The sequence below is a fragment of the Numenius arquata genome, chromosome Z, assembly GCF_964106895.1.
Source record: "Numenius arquata chromosome Z, bNumArq3.hap1.1, whole genome shotgun sequence".
NCBI lineage: Eukaryota > Metazoa > Chordata > Aves > Charadriiformes > Scolopacidae > Numenius > Numenius arquata.
In genome coordinates, this window is record NC_133616.1 from 248,058 (window position 1) to 264,102 (window position 16,045).

Here is a 16,045-nt window from a genome sequence, read left to right on the forward strand (position 1 = left end):
GTTCAACCTCCACTGCGCTGCTGCGAGGTCACAGCCTCCATCCGCACTGGAGAGCACACGTCAGCTGCGCTGACCAAAGAAGCCTCAGGAGCTCTTACGGTACTGCACACAAACAGAGCCTCCAACCACACCAACAATCCTCCAGCTTCCAACAGCAAGGAAATATGTTCTGGAGTTCGACACTTCCCTGGAGGGAGACCCTGACAGAACCGGCTGTGCCTGACGTACCCAAGGTCAGTGGAATTTACCTCGTTCTCTCCTTACCCCGCTAAGCGCCCAGGACCGTGTCTGTCTGCTCAGATACAGCCCACGGCCTCCTGTTCCAGCTCACACGTCACAGGTAAAGGACAGGAAGGAACATCAGGAAACTCACTGAACAGACCTGTGTTCAGATAATGGAATAACCTTCCTCAGGCATCTCCGAGGGCTTCAGCCCTCCTGCTGGCTGTTGCTTCCCAGCTGCAGCGTTACTACACCGGAGGCTGCAGCGTGGCTGCTCCCGCAGACGGAGCTGGCCCTTGCTGGGGTAAGGACAGGGCTAGAGGAGCCGCTGGCAGCGAGGTGACAGTTTGTTTTGGCACACGGTGTCATCCTGCTTCATGGGCACTGGGGGAAAAGCCTCTCCATAGGCGAGTACGTGGGCAAAACTTCCCAAAGGGAGTGTTAAGTTAAGTTGCTGAAGCCGTCCCCTCAAACCTGCTCTGGGAGTACTGGAACCATTTAACTTTAGTGGATCGAATACAAATCTTTCACTTTTAATCCATCACAAAAGAGATGCAACTCAGACATTATAGTTTAAGCATGCAACATGTCATAGGTAACAAAATCGATTAGATAGCAGTGTATATTAAATAAATCTTTGTGATTAAGTAAAAAATAAATCACAAAACCGATTGCTGAGGAACATGTCTGCAGGCTCAGCTCTACATCTGGTCGTGGTTTTTCTTTTATACATCAGCAGCAGCCAAGTTCACAATGGATAGATATTGCACCAGAGAGACATGTGCAGTGAGAAGGAATATAATCACATTAACGTTTATGATAAAAACCAGATATGAGTTCCATGTGTTACATAAAGTGCCTTTAGAGTTGGTGCAGTTAGAAACAAACAACCCCCCTCGTTGTTTAGATACCATTAGCAAACGCGTACAAAGAGGAGACGGAACAGACCTGTTCCCAGAGTGCCAAATCACATGGTGCCAGGTGTCATTCCAAATGCCTCCGTTGCAAACAGTTAAAGGATAATAAAAGAATCACTGTACAAAGATAACGACAGGGTTAAGCACGTTTTCCTAAAACCGTTAATGCCAACCCTACCCCAAAATGCTGTAGAGCACACGCGAGTATCGCCGATACTGAGGCAGCTCCGCTACCGCAGAGGAGCTCTGGCATGCTGTGGGGGGCTCTCCCGTCACCCGGGACCAGTCTAGTATCTATACAAAAATGCAACATCCAGTCCGTACTGCTGGAGAGAGAGAAACAGTTACGTGCTCTCGAGATACAGCCCGGGCGGAGAAAATTTCCAGCGCAGCTTTCTCCCGCTTCCCTAATGGTTTGGGAACACGAGGCTCAAAACGTGCTTTGAAAAAATGACACTGGCATCAAGTCTGGTGTGAAATTAAGAAAAAATGCTCATTTTTCCAAGTATATGATATTTAATTGTAATGAAATAAAATCTGAAAATGTCTAAATCAATTAAAAAGTAAACATGAGTTGTAATACTATACCTGTAAAATGATTAATTCCATTCATCGTCATTAGAAATTATGTAAAATATTTATTAAGGGCTTTGCCTACAGAGGCACAACATAAATAGAGTAAGTCCTGCTGAAATGTGGTCAGAGTTCAGGGTAAGCGCTGGGCCGTGGGAGCCCCCGCAGCTCTGCCCTTCCAGGGAGGGGGTGCGGGCGGCCGCGCTGCCCGAGGCTCCGCTCCGGGGCCCAGCGCCGGGCGAGGGTTCTGCCGGAGCCACCCGGGGCCGCCGGGCAAAGTGCAGCAGAACTGGCTCCAAGGGGGAAAAACCCTGGGCGTTTTAATCCACTCCTTCGAACCCTTGGGCGTTTTCAACTGCCATCAGGAGCTTCTCTCGCAAATCTTCAAAAGATTCGTACAGAGGTAAGTCTAGGCGATTAAAGCTGAAATGCAGAAGGAAAAGAACCATTTAAGAATCCATTGCAAAACACACAGTATTTCAAATATATTGCAAACGTTAAAGAGCTTGGATCCCCCTTATCGCCCGAATGGGCCCGTCTCCCCCGTGTCCCCCGCAAACCCAGCGGGAGCCTCCTGCTCCCCACAGCCAGGCCCCTGCTCAACGGGACTCGCCGCAAACAGCTCCGTGGCTCCTTTCCTGGCAGAGCTGGAAGCGGGAATTTGTTTAAAAAACACTTAGGAAAGGAAAAAAAACCCCACAAGAGAACGCCCACCCTATTGAGTTGATGGCAAACATTTCACCTTTGCCAAACGGCTCAGCAGGAGGTTCTGCGTTTATACATCCCGAGGGTTCGGGAAAGCTCCTTAAAATCTAACAGGTAAGTGAAAGGCGGAGGACGGGTTGACTGTGGAAGGCGGTTAGGGGTTGGCTGGGGTTTCCGAGTGTCCCCAAAGGGAGGAGGAAGAGGCGACACGTTTCTGGGAGGTACACAAGAAGCAGCGAATTGTCGGCCCCGCAGGGGGAGGCAGGATTTCTCCTTCAGCAGGGCCTGATCAACCCCCCTCACCCTGGGAACGGCCCCGGACAGGACGGAAACATTCATAGAAACATTGTAGTTACATTGTTACATACACACATTCATAGTTACGCTGTTGTAACATTCCTATTAAAGTTACTAAAGCCTAAAATGTAATTGCTGTTGCTCGTTCTTCGCTAACCCAGTTCTGGCAGGAACCACCGCCTGGAGCTCTGCCTGTTCCACCCCGCGGCCGGCTGTCAGCAGGTAACACTGTGCTCTGCCTTTACACACCTACCTACCCAACTACCCAGAGGCAAGGGCAGGTAGGTGCGTGTGTAGGTAGGTAGGTTCGTGTGTACACACGCACACACCTACATGCGCACCTATGCACCTACCTACACACGAACCTACACACCTACAGGCGCCCCAATCTACACACATACACCTACACACACTTACCTACGTAGCTATGCGCCCCTACCTACACACACCTATTTACCTATGCACCTACCGACACACGCCACTATCTACCCACGCACCTACACGCGCCCCTACCTACACAGCTACCTACATACACACCTACCTACAGGTGCCCAAACCTACATGCAACTACCTACACACGCACATACCTACAGGCACCCCTGCCTACACATGCACCTACACGCGCTGCTGCCTACATGCCCATACCTACACACACCCCCCTACACGCACACATACACACCTATGTGCCCCTACCTACACACTCACCTACCTACAGGCGCCCCTACCTACACGCGCACACACACCCCTATGTGCCCCTATCTACACACTCACCTACCTACAGGCGTCCCTACCTACACGCACCTATTTACCTATGCACCTACACGCACCTACTGGCACCCCTACCTCCATGCACCTACCTGTACACACACACCTACACACCTACATGCACCTACCTACACACAACACTATCTACCTACCCGTGCACCTACACACCTACAGGTGCCCCTACCTACACACGCATCTATGTGCATCTACGCCCCTACCTACAGGCACACACCTACACACACCTACCTACACACGCACCTATGTACCTATGCACCTATACGCCACTACCTACCTGCGCACCTACACACCTACAGGCACCCCTACCTACACACACACCTACCTACCAGCACACCTACACACGTGGACCCAGCTACACATGCACTTACCTACACACCTATACGCGCCTACCTACACACACACCGATGCACCCCTACCTACACACAGCACTACCTACCTACCCGTGCACCTACACAACTACAGATGCCCCTACACACCCTACAGGTGCCCCTACCTACACGCATACACGCACCTACCTACACATGCACCTACACACCTACACAGTCACGCTTAGACAATCACTTAGCTACTCACACATCCACCTACCTGCACTCCCATCTACACACACCTACCTCTGTACACATGCACCGACGCACTCCTACCTACATGCACCCGTGCACCTACATGCAGCTACCTACGCATCTACCTACCTACACACGAAGCTACACATGCCACTACCTACACACAAACCTGCCTGCGAACCTACACACCTACCCATGCACCTATCCACACATATACCTACACGGACCTACCTACACATGCACCTATGCTCATCTACACACCTACCTGCACATACACATACATCTACAGGCACCCCTACCTACACCTACCTACGCACTGACCTACACACGCACCTACCTACACACGCCACTACCTATCCGTGCACCTACACACCTACAGGCACCCCTACCTACATATGCACCTACCTAACTACACACGCACCTACCTACCCGCACACACTTACATGCGCACCTACCTACCAGCACACCTACACACACACACGGACCCATCTACACATGCACTTACCTACACATCTACCTACGCATCTACATACCTACACACCTATGCGCCATTACCTACAGGCGCCCCTACTTACACACACACCCCTACACATGCACCTACCTACAGGCGCCCCTACCTACACACACACAGCTACACACCTACACGCACCTATGTACTTATGCACCTACATGCACCTACCTACACACGCCACTACCTACCTGTGCACCTACACCCCTACGTGCCCCTACCTACACACGCACCCCTACACGCACCTACTTACCTGCGCACCTACACGCACCTACCTACACACGCACCTACGCACCCACACCCCCCTACATATCCCCTCTACACACAGACACACACATTTTATAAACGCTGTAGGATGCAGAGCAGAAGCCTGTCTGAGAGAAGCACACACCCGTTTCCCCTGTTCCTGGCAGAAGCAGCCATATTATCACATCTTTCCTGACTTACCAGGTGTGAGCTCTGGGCAGTTTATCAGGACTCCCCCATTGCTCTATTGTAAACAGCTGAGGACCATTTGAACCTGGTTGAAAATGAAAATCATATGAAATATAAACTGCTGGACACCACAGAGACTGCCTCAGTGTTATTTTTAACAGTAAATGTTTGCATAAATCCTGGGCTGGATTTTTCAACCGGTACAAAATACCTGGTACAACCTCTCTTAATGAATTAACACTACGTTAAAGCAAAGAGGAAGGGGGTTATTTATTTCCGAGCCCTGTCAGCCTGTTCAGTTTATCCACCTGCCTCTGTGCAGAGAGTGTGTAACGCCAGAGTGAGCTCAGACACCAACACTGAACAATCGAAGTGCTGGTTACACACGCCTTCCCCTCCCCTTCATGTGACGGGAGCGTTAGCATTACATGAATGTTGTTCCAAAATATTGTTCATATGACATTAATGTTATTCCTGTTGACAGCCGAATTTTTTCCACAGGAGGCAGGAGAGGGTGTACGTAACACCCCTGGTGTACGTAACACCCCTGGTGTACAAACCCGTTCTCCTCAGTGCCCTCCCCCCTCCCCGCAATCTCTCCCGAGCTCTCGGCATCCAGCAGAACTGTCCCTGGGGGTCGGGGCTGCCTGTCTCTGGGTTTGAGCTGTGCCCCTGATTTCCTGTCCCTGTTCCGCTGGTGCGGGGAGCGTCCCCCCCGCAGGGAGCCGAGAGGGAGCTCACCGTAGAGTTCAGCAAATCCGTTCATAGGCACGCGTGACGTCCCGGTGACGAACTGCAGCAACCGGATCCGCTTCTCCGCATCCATCAGTAACACGGCCTGCAACACACACACACACACACACACACACACACACACACACACACACAGAGTCACTCGCTTTACACTGCCACAGCTGTACACCACATTGTTAAAACAACCCAAAACCTGAGTAACAATCTCTATTGGGCTGTAATAGAGAGGTAACTCTCTCGCCTTTAGGAACAGCCCGAGAAGCCCAGCGCAGGCGGTGATCCTACCTTCCAGAACCACTGGATAACAGGGTGATTTGGGCAGTAGCCGTTTTTGTAGATGGTGTGTTGTCTCCAGTCGTTGACATCGACATCGCCAAGGCCACACATCAGTAACTGCCCAGGGAGAGACATTGGAGACAGGATTGTGTTACCCGTGCCCTTATCACACAGTGGAGGTCACCCCCCTCGGCCCTCCCGCCCTTCCCAGGGCCAGGCAGCGCAAACAGGAACACAAACCTAGAGCAGGGACTGATTCTCTCCAGGAGAATTCCCAAGAACACCTCATCTTCCTGTACGGTGTGAGGGACCTGTGCTCTGCTGCCAGCAGCTTTACGGTGATTTGCTCAAAGGGGCTGGTACAGGCACAGCGGCACCAATTCAGTCAGCTCCTGACAGGCTTTTATAGGCACTTACTCAACCACCTCACTGAATAATTACCGTTTTTTGTGCTTTTATGTGATTTGTTAATTTGTGAGACAAATCTCATTTCCCACTATAAGCAAAACATGATGAGTAAGTGGCGGATGATGAGCCTAGAGCATCTTTTTGTGATCTGGTGTCTCTGGGTGTCAACGAAACAAACTCACCTCTAGTTCATTTTCATCAAAAATTTTGATCAGATCAATGGGAAGAAGCTCCGTGAAGCCCTGAAAAGGAAGCAAAGCAAAGTTAAAATTCTCGTACCATCTAAAATTGAGGTTTTGTCTCACAGGATCTTTGGCTTCGGGGAACCTCAGTACATGACAGAGCACAAAGTAGGGTTTTGAAAAGGACATACACAGTCGCTGAAATAAGAGTCCCGAATTAAAAAAATTAATCACTAAATTATTTCAAGCTCAAATAATTTAAGCTTGAATGAAAATGACCTACTTCCCCTAAGGGCAAGGTCACACAGTATCATACACATGCTTATACACGCTGAAACTGTAAAATCACGAACTCGAAGCAATCCGGAGCCCGTGCGGTTACACGAAGCTTCCCACTCCCTCGGCGCAGACACCGAGGTGCGTTAAAAAAAAAAATAGCTGGGGGAAAAAACCAAAAGCGGCCAAAGGCCCGACCCTCACCTCCAAAAAGGCGTTCATCTGTTTCTGAACTCTGTTTACAAACCTCCACTGGATGACCAGGCTGTAAGAGACACGGACACGCACGCATTAGACGACGGCAAACGACGAGTTTGAGAGATTTCAGCAGCCCCCCCAGTTCAGTTTCTGATCTGAGCTTGGGCTTTGGGCAGCCCGGTCCTGGGGGGGCATTTCCGGAAAACCAAGCAGGTAATTCAATTTACTCTGGTTTTGTTCTGATATTGGCCAATGTTCCCTGAGCTGCGTTTCAAATCGAAGTTACTGGGGGATAGTGTTCACTTGGCAGTTACTAGAACATTCCTCCTGTCATCCTCTCGTACTGCTTACAGAAATAACACTCGTGTAATTAGCAGCTATTGACGCAGTTTAGCTCTTTCCCTTCCTCTCTGCAATAAACATCACACAATAAACCAACGCACATAAACCAGCAGATCTTCCATCAGACGCTGACTGTTCATTACACACGCGATACTCTGACAGCGCTACGTGTGCATGACAGTCCATCACCGGGGTGTTAAGAGAGAGGCAAAAATAAAATGACATTTGTGACCACACCTGAAGTTTGATGGAGGTGTTTTTGTTTGGTTTTTTGTTGTTAATTTGTTTTTTTTTAAGCCTAACAACTAGAATATTTCTCTACCATAATGGAATTCTGGGGAAAAATATCTGAAAAATGTAAGTTGCATGAATTCTCTCCAAATGAGAGCACACAAGTATTGACTCTAAAGCTATAAAAGCCCAGGAAAGCATTCTCCAGCTGCAAACTAACCCAGCTCCAGATTCTGGCCTATGCGTTTTCAAAGAGCTTTTGGTTTCTGCACTGTATGAGATGATGGGAGGTAAAATAAGTTTATGATGTCTAATATTTTGCCTCTGAAAACTGAAAAAAAAAAAAAAATATATATATACCTGAAAAAAAAGAAAGAGCTGACAGTGCAAATGTATTACACACAAAGAAACGGGGAAAGAATAATAATCATCAAAGCAGAAATTTCTTATTGGCCCTCCCAGTGCTCCTCGTGGCTCCCCACCCAGAAACCGGTCTCCTGTTGGCTCAGCTCCCCCGGTCAGTGTAACTCAGGGAACAGCACGGGCTGAAACTCAGACTTTGTCAGGAGGAGAAGCGTTTACGTACTCGATGTACTCCCGTTTGTTCTCGTTCGTGACCATGATTTCCGAGCCATTGGGCTTCAGGTCGACTTGATACGTCTGTGTTGCCAAAGAAAAGCACAGAACAAAACACAACACGACATTATTTCGAGACACATTTCTCACAAAATCCACTCTCCTTGAGCAGCAATTTACAAGTAGTAAAAATATCACAGTGTAGCAGCTACTGAGACATCAGAACACTCCACATTTAAAGGCGGCATCGTTAAGAACAAAGCATTATCCAATCACTCATAAGAACGAATTCCTGTTCATCTTCATTAGCAAATGAGCAAACAATTCCAAGCAAACTTTCAGTCCTGAACAGCAGGTTCATTTGGGTGAACACATATTGCATCGTAATAAGGGCAGAGCAAGGCCTCTCATTTTTCAAAGTGCCTGAATGAAAATGATTACTTAAAATCCGTAGAGAAACTGTTTCCTAAAAAGGCCAGAAAAGTAAAGTAGCAAAACGTCCAGAAATGCTTCAGTGTAAGTTTGCGAAGGACGGTGTCCCCGTGGAGCGTAAGACTGAAAAAACCAAACTCATTACAGTTCACAACAAACTACACCAACTCCAAATAATGCATTTATTTCGCACAAAGTGATTTATCCGCAGGAATTCACAGAATTAACGCTGGGCAGGTACCATGAAAGCGAGGAGGTGGTGGCTTTTCCCAGTTAGTGCCACACAGTGTTGGTATGGAAGCAGCGCAGCTCGGGGGACACGGTTCTGGGTGCAGATCCCGGTGTTTCCGAACACCCGGGCACCTGCTGGCACCCCTTTCTGGGAGCGCCCCTCCTCTGGGGAGCAGGGAGGGGAGCTGGGGATTTTCTTGCTCGGAGTGGAATGCACGTTACGGTAATTAGAACAAGAACTGTTACTTCTGCTAATAAACTGGGCGCTAAATGAGCACACGAAGCCAGTTACTCCTTATGGGTCCCTTCATCTGGAGCTACGGCATCAGGGGAGCACAGACCCCTGACACCCGCAGCAGCCGCCTCTGGGTCCCCACATCAACAACGGTGACTCTCCAAAACCCAGAAACACCCGCCACATTACCCCATTCATTACCCGGGGGTAAAAAGGTGAATAGAAACACCAAGAACAATCAGACAGATATTTGTGATGCCTTTATTCCACCTCCCGCCACCCCCCAATAAATTTCTCTGAAGAGGCCACCGCCTGCATCAGGTACTCATACAGTTATATCATGGGAGCTTCCCCCGAGCCCCACACCCTGTAAGAACACGCTAAAATGTTGTGTTCAGACAAAAGAAATCATAAATGCCATTAGTTGCTCTGCACCCATGAGACACAGAAACAACACAGGAGGGATTTAATAAAAAAGTAAACTAAGAAACCAACCCGTGAACCTCGAGCTGGAGCTATTTTTAACATGGGTTTGTAGTTTCCTCGAGAACATTGAACGCCCCTGGACACTGCAGCTCCTTTCCACTCCCTGTCACACACACCTCAGCAGTGATCTCTGCCCCGTGCCCGCACAGCGCTGAGCTGCTGAGCCGCAGCAGCTTAGGGATTAACCTCCCCTGCAATCACACGCATCTCTTGTAAATTAAACAAAAATCAATCTGCTGATAATGCCAGAATTAGCTATTTGAGGTACTAAAGAGTTAGCAGAGGAGGAGGAACTATCTCCAAGTCAGTTGATTTGTGCTTTGAGTCAGAGAACAAACTTCACAGCAGAAGTGAAAACTGGCAGGGAAAGGCTATCAATAATTTGAAGTTAAATCGTTTCAGAACAGAAGACAGTGAAAATTACCACAAACAACTCGGTGTACTACAAAAACTTTCCAACCTGTGGATTTAACGTTCTCCCCAATTTTCCATGTAACTGATAAACTTACGTTGCCTCAGGAGGTAAGTACTAAGCGCTGAGAAGAGGATCAGAAGGCCCCTTGACGGCACGTTGTGTGCGTAGGTTTTGAAATCCTCACGGTCTGCCTGTACCCACCACTGACTGTCCACAGTCCTCATCAAGTTCCCAGCCCTGAGACACTGCTCGGTATTTATTTACTTTTTGGCAATAACCAATAATAAGATGGAAATACGGACTTTTGGGATAACCTTTACGTACCTGCCCAAAGTTTTCCTCATCGATGCAGAACATGAGATCCAGCTCTGTAGGGTCATTTTCCAGGATCCACTTCAAAGAGTTGTAGTATTCACTGTCCTACAGGAATTATAATTAAACAAGGTTTGAAAATGTGAACATTAAATGTATGGTTTAACTTTAAATTCAACAAATAAAACCACCTAAAACTAGAACTCCAACGGGACTGGAAAGACCAGAATTCATTCATCTGTGCAGTTACTGTAAAGCTGGGTAAGATGGATTACTTTATTCATATGTATTCTCTTAGATGCTGTATTTTTAGATGTATGTAACTTTACCGTTATACAACACAATAAATTGTCTCTACAGATCTATTTGGTAAATACGTCTATAGCGGTGTGAAATAACTGGTTAAAAAAATCTCTTCTTGATAAAACTGTACGTTCTTTCCAACACAATGTGGATACCACTTCATTACATCGACAGTGTATTACACAGTAACTGACTGCAGCGCTGTTATGAGAAGCCTTGAAGTTTATTGAGTGAAAGACCGCTCTGATTTCCTAAAAGGGTTGTATATTCATCATGTATTAGGTTCATAATTAAATATTGACCCAAGGGGAAAAAAAAAAGAAAAAAAGCCTCCGGTGTAGCTATCATTTCCAAGCAAGAGAGCCAAAAAAATTAATTTCAAAATAAAGTTAAACCATTATTTACTCCTGTGTCCTTCAAGAGAAGAACAACCTGCCCAAACGCGGTGACTGTGAGCCAGGGGAAGCTGGAGCAGAGATTCAGCAGCTCAGCCAGCGCTTATGTCAGGAGCTCAAAGTCTGTAAAACTCCAAAACTCATGGGCTTATGGAGCGTTTCCTACTGGGCTATTCATGGCTCCTGCCCCTCTCACCGCAGCTACTGCACCGCTGCTCAAACAGCTCTCCTGGCAGGGAAAATTTGTTTCATTTAAAAGCTACGTACATTTCTCTCTAAAGTTGCAACCATGACCTGGTGTTTCCCACCACACAGTTTCCTGGAACTGTTGGCTCTTACAGATTTCCCCAGAGGAAAAAGGCATTAATTGCTAACACTGAGAGGGCTGAACCGTTATCTCACCACGGACTCCATGTCTTTCAGAGTTATTGGTTTCCCCAGCATCATCTTGTAAAAAGGTCTGATGAAGAAGCCTGGAAGAGAGGGCAGAGTGTTACCTGCGCTGCTCTGCATTTCCATCTCGGATAAAGATGTGGCGCCTCAAGGAGAACACAGTGGGATATTCTCCTCCTGTGCCAGCAAGAAAGAGACCTCCTGAAAGAACAGCCCTGTAACAGCCCACGTTCACACGGGAGGCTCATTTCTGATTTAGGCACGGAAAGTCCCATTTTTCAATTACAAGAATTATGTTGTTAATTACCATATTACCATAACACTACAACATTAACGGCTGGGAGACACTAAGGATGGGGAATTGAGCTCAAGGCACTGTAATCATTTACAATTGCCGTTCTCTCACATGGGACGCTAGAAAAACAGGATAAACCTTCCTCTCCTCATGTGCCTCATTGCTGCTCACTAAAATAGTCACTTTATAAGGTTTGCTTGCTTCTTGTGGGATTCCAAAGTTCAGCAGAAATCATATTTTCTCATTAAATCATTCAGTAATAATTTACAGATCAAAATACGCTGCAACTGACACCCGCACGCCTGCTTTGGCTGCAGGTTTGCGAGGCAATGGCTGACATAAATGTAGCCATTTTCCTTTAGGGACTGATTATTTGGCAATGCTGAGTCTGTAGTTCTAACGCAAGTGGAGAAAGTAGCAAAACTTTCTATCAAATGTATTTATTGAGTAAGACACTCTAATTTTTGAATGCCCATTCACATCAGGAATGCAATTTCCAACAGTTCCAGTTCCGTTACTTTTCTCTCATACTTTGTCTCCAGAAATACTAGGCTCTAAAGCATACGAATTACTGAAGTGACTTATTTCATTTAATAAAAATGCAGTAAGAGTAGCACAGCCACACAGTGTAATAACTCACCATCCAGTAGCTTCCCGTGATACACTGCCAGACCAGCCACCCGGCCAATGAATGTGAAATACGACAGGTGATCTTCATTACAAAGACCTGAATTAGGATTAATCTGAAGTGTATAGTTGTCCCTTTTTTGGGGAAAGAAAAAAAATATCTAAATAACCAAGTCTTTAAATAGCCAGGTATTCAGATATGTTAATAAATAATTTGAGCTTTGCCACCTTTGCAAGAGTGTAATAGTGTCATTTATCCGTGTGTTCCTCACAAGCAGTACCCGACAGTCTATGGGCCGACCTCATCACCTCTCGCTGGCCACCACCACAGCGATTATTTGACAAAGGTAAATAAAACTGCTGCTTGTGGCTCACGGCATTCCACCTGTGGCAAGTGTGAGAGCTGTGTTCACCCCCACAAAGGATAAAAGCCTGGTGTCACTGAAAACAGGAACGTTTTGCCACCAGCTTCCGTGGAATGAGAATTTCAGCTAAATTATCTCTTCTGCCGGGCTCCATTATTCGCTCTTGCCAGCCAAATTGCAGGGCTTAAAACTTTAGGATTCTCTTTTGCAGTAATTGCTTTTAGTTCCTGAAATATCTGAAGGAACTGAAGAGGAATGAAGTACAGGCCCATGGTCCAACCCTCCTGGGATAAGGCATGTTTTCTTCCTAGCATCTCACACTGCACACTAGAGCGCCTCGCTGACATTCGCTTAACCCCCAGGACACTGGGAAGAGCCCTCAAAGGACTAAGATCTTTCAGCTGGGTAAAAAAGCATTAAGACTCGAGTGAAAACGTGTGTCACAATAAGACATTAGTATAAAAGCGGTATTTTTAATTTGCAGTATGTTCTTAATCTGTGAAGCAAGATACGCGGTTTTTAAGTACCTTTTTTTTCTTATTTCTTAAAATAACTAGTTAGATTTCTGAACCTAAAATGACATAACATTGTATTTAGAGTATCTGCAGTGACCTATGTCCCGTAAGTGGAAATATTTCAAACCAAACGCGTATCCCGTGAACTCTGTTAACACACGGCCATTCTGCGCTCCCCAACGCTGTTTGTGTTTCCCTTCTACAGCAGAACGTGTCTTTTCTGACACAAATGGGAGAAAACTCATCGTGCAGTCCTTGTTCAGCCGCTTTACAACCCAGTCAGCATTTAACAGAGAAAGGACTGAGCTCGATCCTGATGGAAAATCACCGAAACTACTGCCTGCGACTGAGAACCCCCTCCTCACAATGTGGAATTACACACAGCGCATTAACCCAAGCGGACTTTAAGGCAGTGACTTGCTCTCTAAGTTACACTAACGGATTGCTCAAAGGTTTTAAAGTTGGACAAACCCAGACTTTAACTTCCGTAAGGCCACTGCTGTGTCACTACTGAACTGTCACCGAGGAGCTGCCTCATGAGCTCACTGTAAAGGAGCACCGCGATTCTGGCCGGGGGTGTTTTACAGTGTAAGTCATTGTTACTGACCTCAAAAATTGCAGTTTTGCCGCAAGCAAGGCAACACAGAATACTGTCTTAATAATGACATTTTTTGTGAGATTTCAACAATTTAAAAGTTTGTCTGAAAAGCAAGCAAGCAATGATAGTAGAGAACAGAGGGATCTGGCTCTAAGAGTCCATTCAGATGCACCACGAAGGGTGCTCTAACTCCTTCCCCGATTTTGTGCCTCTTACACAAAATCTAACGTGTATCCCTTACGAATGGAAATATTTTAACAGACACTTACGTTGCTGAATATTCAAAGAGACCATAGTAAGGGTTAAACATCTCCTTGGACAAGAGAAAAAACCATTCTCTGGCCACACCTCCATAGTCAAGTCCTTTTTCTGACTCAAATTCAATCCAGAGCCTGGCTTTCAGTACATCAGGTCTCTTCACAGACATGATTCTTCTGTAGGACTCCTCAAAAATATTATTTCTGTGTAGCTTCATCTCAAACCTGTTTGGTATGTCAGCCTACGGGAAAGGAGATTGTATTACACTTGTTAAGTCTCAACAAATAAGTCTTCAGGCAAATTACTGACCAGCGGTAACAACTAAATGACAGATTAGACAAATGAAGTGGCCGGTTTCCCTTTATTTTTTGTTTCCAGCGCGCTCTAAGCCTACAGGCCAATAGCATATGGTGAACTGGGTAAGTTCCAGTACAGCGGTTCAGAGATTTCTATGATATTTGACACAACAGTGAAAACAAGAAAAGTAACAAACAAAGTGAGAAAATGAGCGATATTACTATGCTCTATTTTAAGGGCATTTTAGCTTAAAATGGTAATTTATGCAACCGCTTTTCTCTCATACCTGTAAAGGCCAGAGCAGTTTCACAACAAGAACTCGTACAGGACCAGACACACAACACAACTGAACTGCAAAGGTGCAAACAAAAGGGCGTGGGGCTGCCAGAACGCCTTAGGAGTTCTGTCTGAACGGGAGAGAGCCAACGGCCAGGGGGATGAGCCCAGGGGGGTAAAACAGAAAGGGCAGGAGAGACCCGAGGGAACCATTTCTAGAAAGATGACTGGAAGAACAGATAAACATGACCAGCGCAGACATATATAGATTTCCTGATAAAACTGACTTGAAACAACCGTTTCAGAAGGTTTGCTTTTTTCTGACAACTCAAGTGCTTATTGTGTGCAGTCATTGGTCAAACTCATGGTGAGAATTCGAGGAGCTACCAATAAACGGGTAAAGACACTGGCAAGTCCCTCTTCAAACTCCAGCTGGCACTGAGTTTTGTGCCAGATGCTTACTGGTAACTGTGAGGCAGCATCACGTGCCAGCTAACACTGGTGCTCTCCTACGCTAAAGGTGTTACTGAAAATACTGTTTCTCACAGAAGGAGACCACCAGAAGCTCGTGCCAGACCCCCACTCGGGAGAGCCCATTGTTTCTCCTGGACAGAGTGTTAATTGACTCCAACACACAGCAGCGTGTCTCTACTCACTGGTTTCTTTAACTTCTTCCGGAAATAGTCGTATTTCTGTTTGAACTCCCTGGAGTATGGAACTGCCTGTCAGAGAATCACAAATACACATTATTGCAGCTATTTGGCAGTCTGATATTCCAGCACTATTGAAACAAAAAAGAAATTTAAAGACATGCTCTCTATACACGTGTGCCAGAGCCCATCCAATGAAACCCCCCGTGCATGAAGTCAACGGCCAAAATGCTCCCATTTCTCAGGGTGTAATTTGACTTAAAAGGTATAAAAACTTTCAACCCAGTTCTTCTGTTTATCAACTACTTACGCTCATTTTTTTTCTTCTTTTATGAACAGGAAAGAGGAAAACAATTTTTAACACAGTTAAAAACAATTAACAAATTTTAATGTAGAAGTACATGAATCAGCAGAGCTGGAAATTGGTTTCTGGCAGATATAAGCAGCCCGTAACAAATGCCACGGGTCTCTGAAGTACCTCCCTGGATTTCCAGGTACCTGAAAGGCATGGCAGGATGATTCCAGGCATGCACAAATCAAGGTTCAACAAAGGCTCTTCCAAGCACTCTTGTTCAGTTCAGAAAGACATTTCTATTTCAACACTGTGCTCTAACAAAGAACTGCTACAGATTCCTTAATTCTCTTTGGGTTCTTGATAATTAATTTTCTGAGAATTAAGAATCCTTAATTATCTGGTTTTTATACAACATCAATTTAGAG

At 46.3% G+C, this 16,045-nt stretch overlaps 1 protein-coding gene across 4 annotated transcripts in view; it reads right to left on the reverse strand.

The window, feature by feature from the left end:
* Positions 1-839: 839 nt before the first annotated feature.
* The window catches only part of LOC141477272 (E3 ubiquitin-protein ligase NEDD4-like), a 103,856-nt gene continuing 88,650 nt past the window's right edge, over positions 840-16,045 (reverse strand). For all 4 annotated transcript variants that reach the window (XM_074166368.1, XM_074166370.1, XM_074166369.1 and 1 more), the window contains 12 exons: positions 15,332-15,397; positions 14,114-14,343; positions 12,380-12,501; positions 11,454-11,524; positions 10,366-10,461; positions 8,253-8,326; positions 7,100-7,160; positions 6,620-6,679; positions 6,039-6,146; positions 5,742-5,838; positions 5,013-5,085; positions 840-2,135 (listed from right to left, as the gene is read on the reverse strand). In XM_074166368.1, the coding sequence (XP_074022469.1) occupies positions 2,033-2,135; positions 5,013-5,085; positions 5,742-5,838; positions 6,039-6,146; positions 6,620-6,679; positions 7,100-7,160; positions 8,253-8,326; positions 10,366-10,461; positions 11,454-11,524; positions 12,380-12,501; positions 14,114-14,343; positions 15,332-15,397 (1,161 nt within the window). In that variant the 3' untranslated portion in view covers positions 840-2,032. The remainder of the gene's footprint in view (positions 2,136-5,012; positions 5,086-5,741; positions 5,839-6,038; positions 6,147-6,619; positions 6,680-7,099; positions 7,161-8,252; positions 8,327-10,365; positions 10,462-11,453; positions 11,525-12,379; positions 12,502-14,113; positions 14,344-15,331; positions 15,398-16,045) is intronic.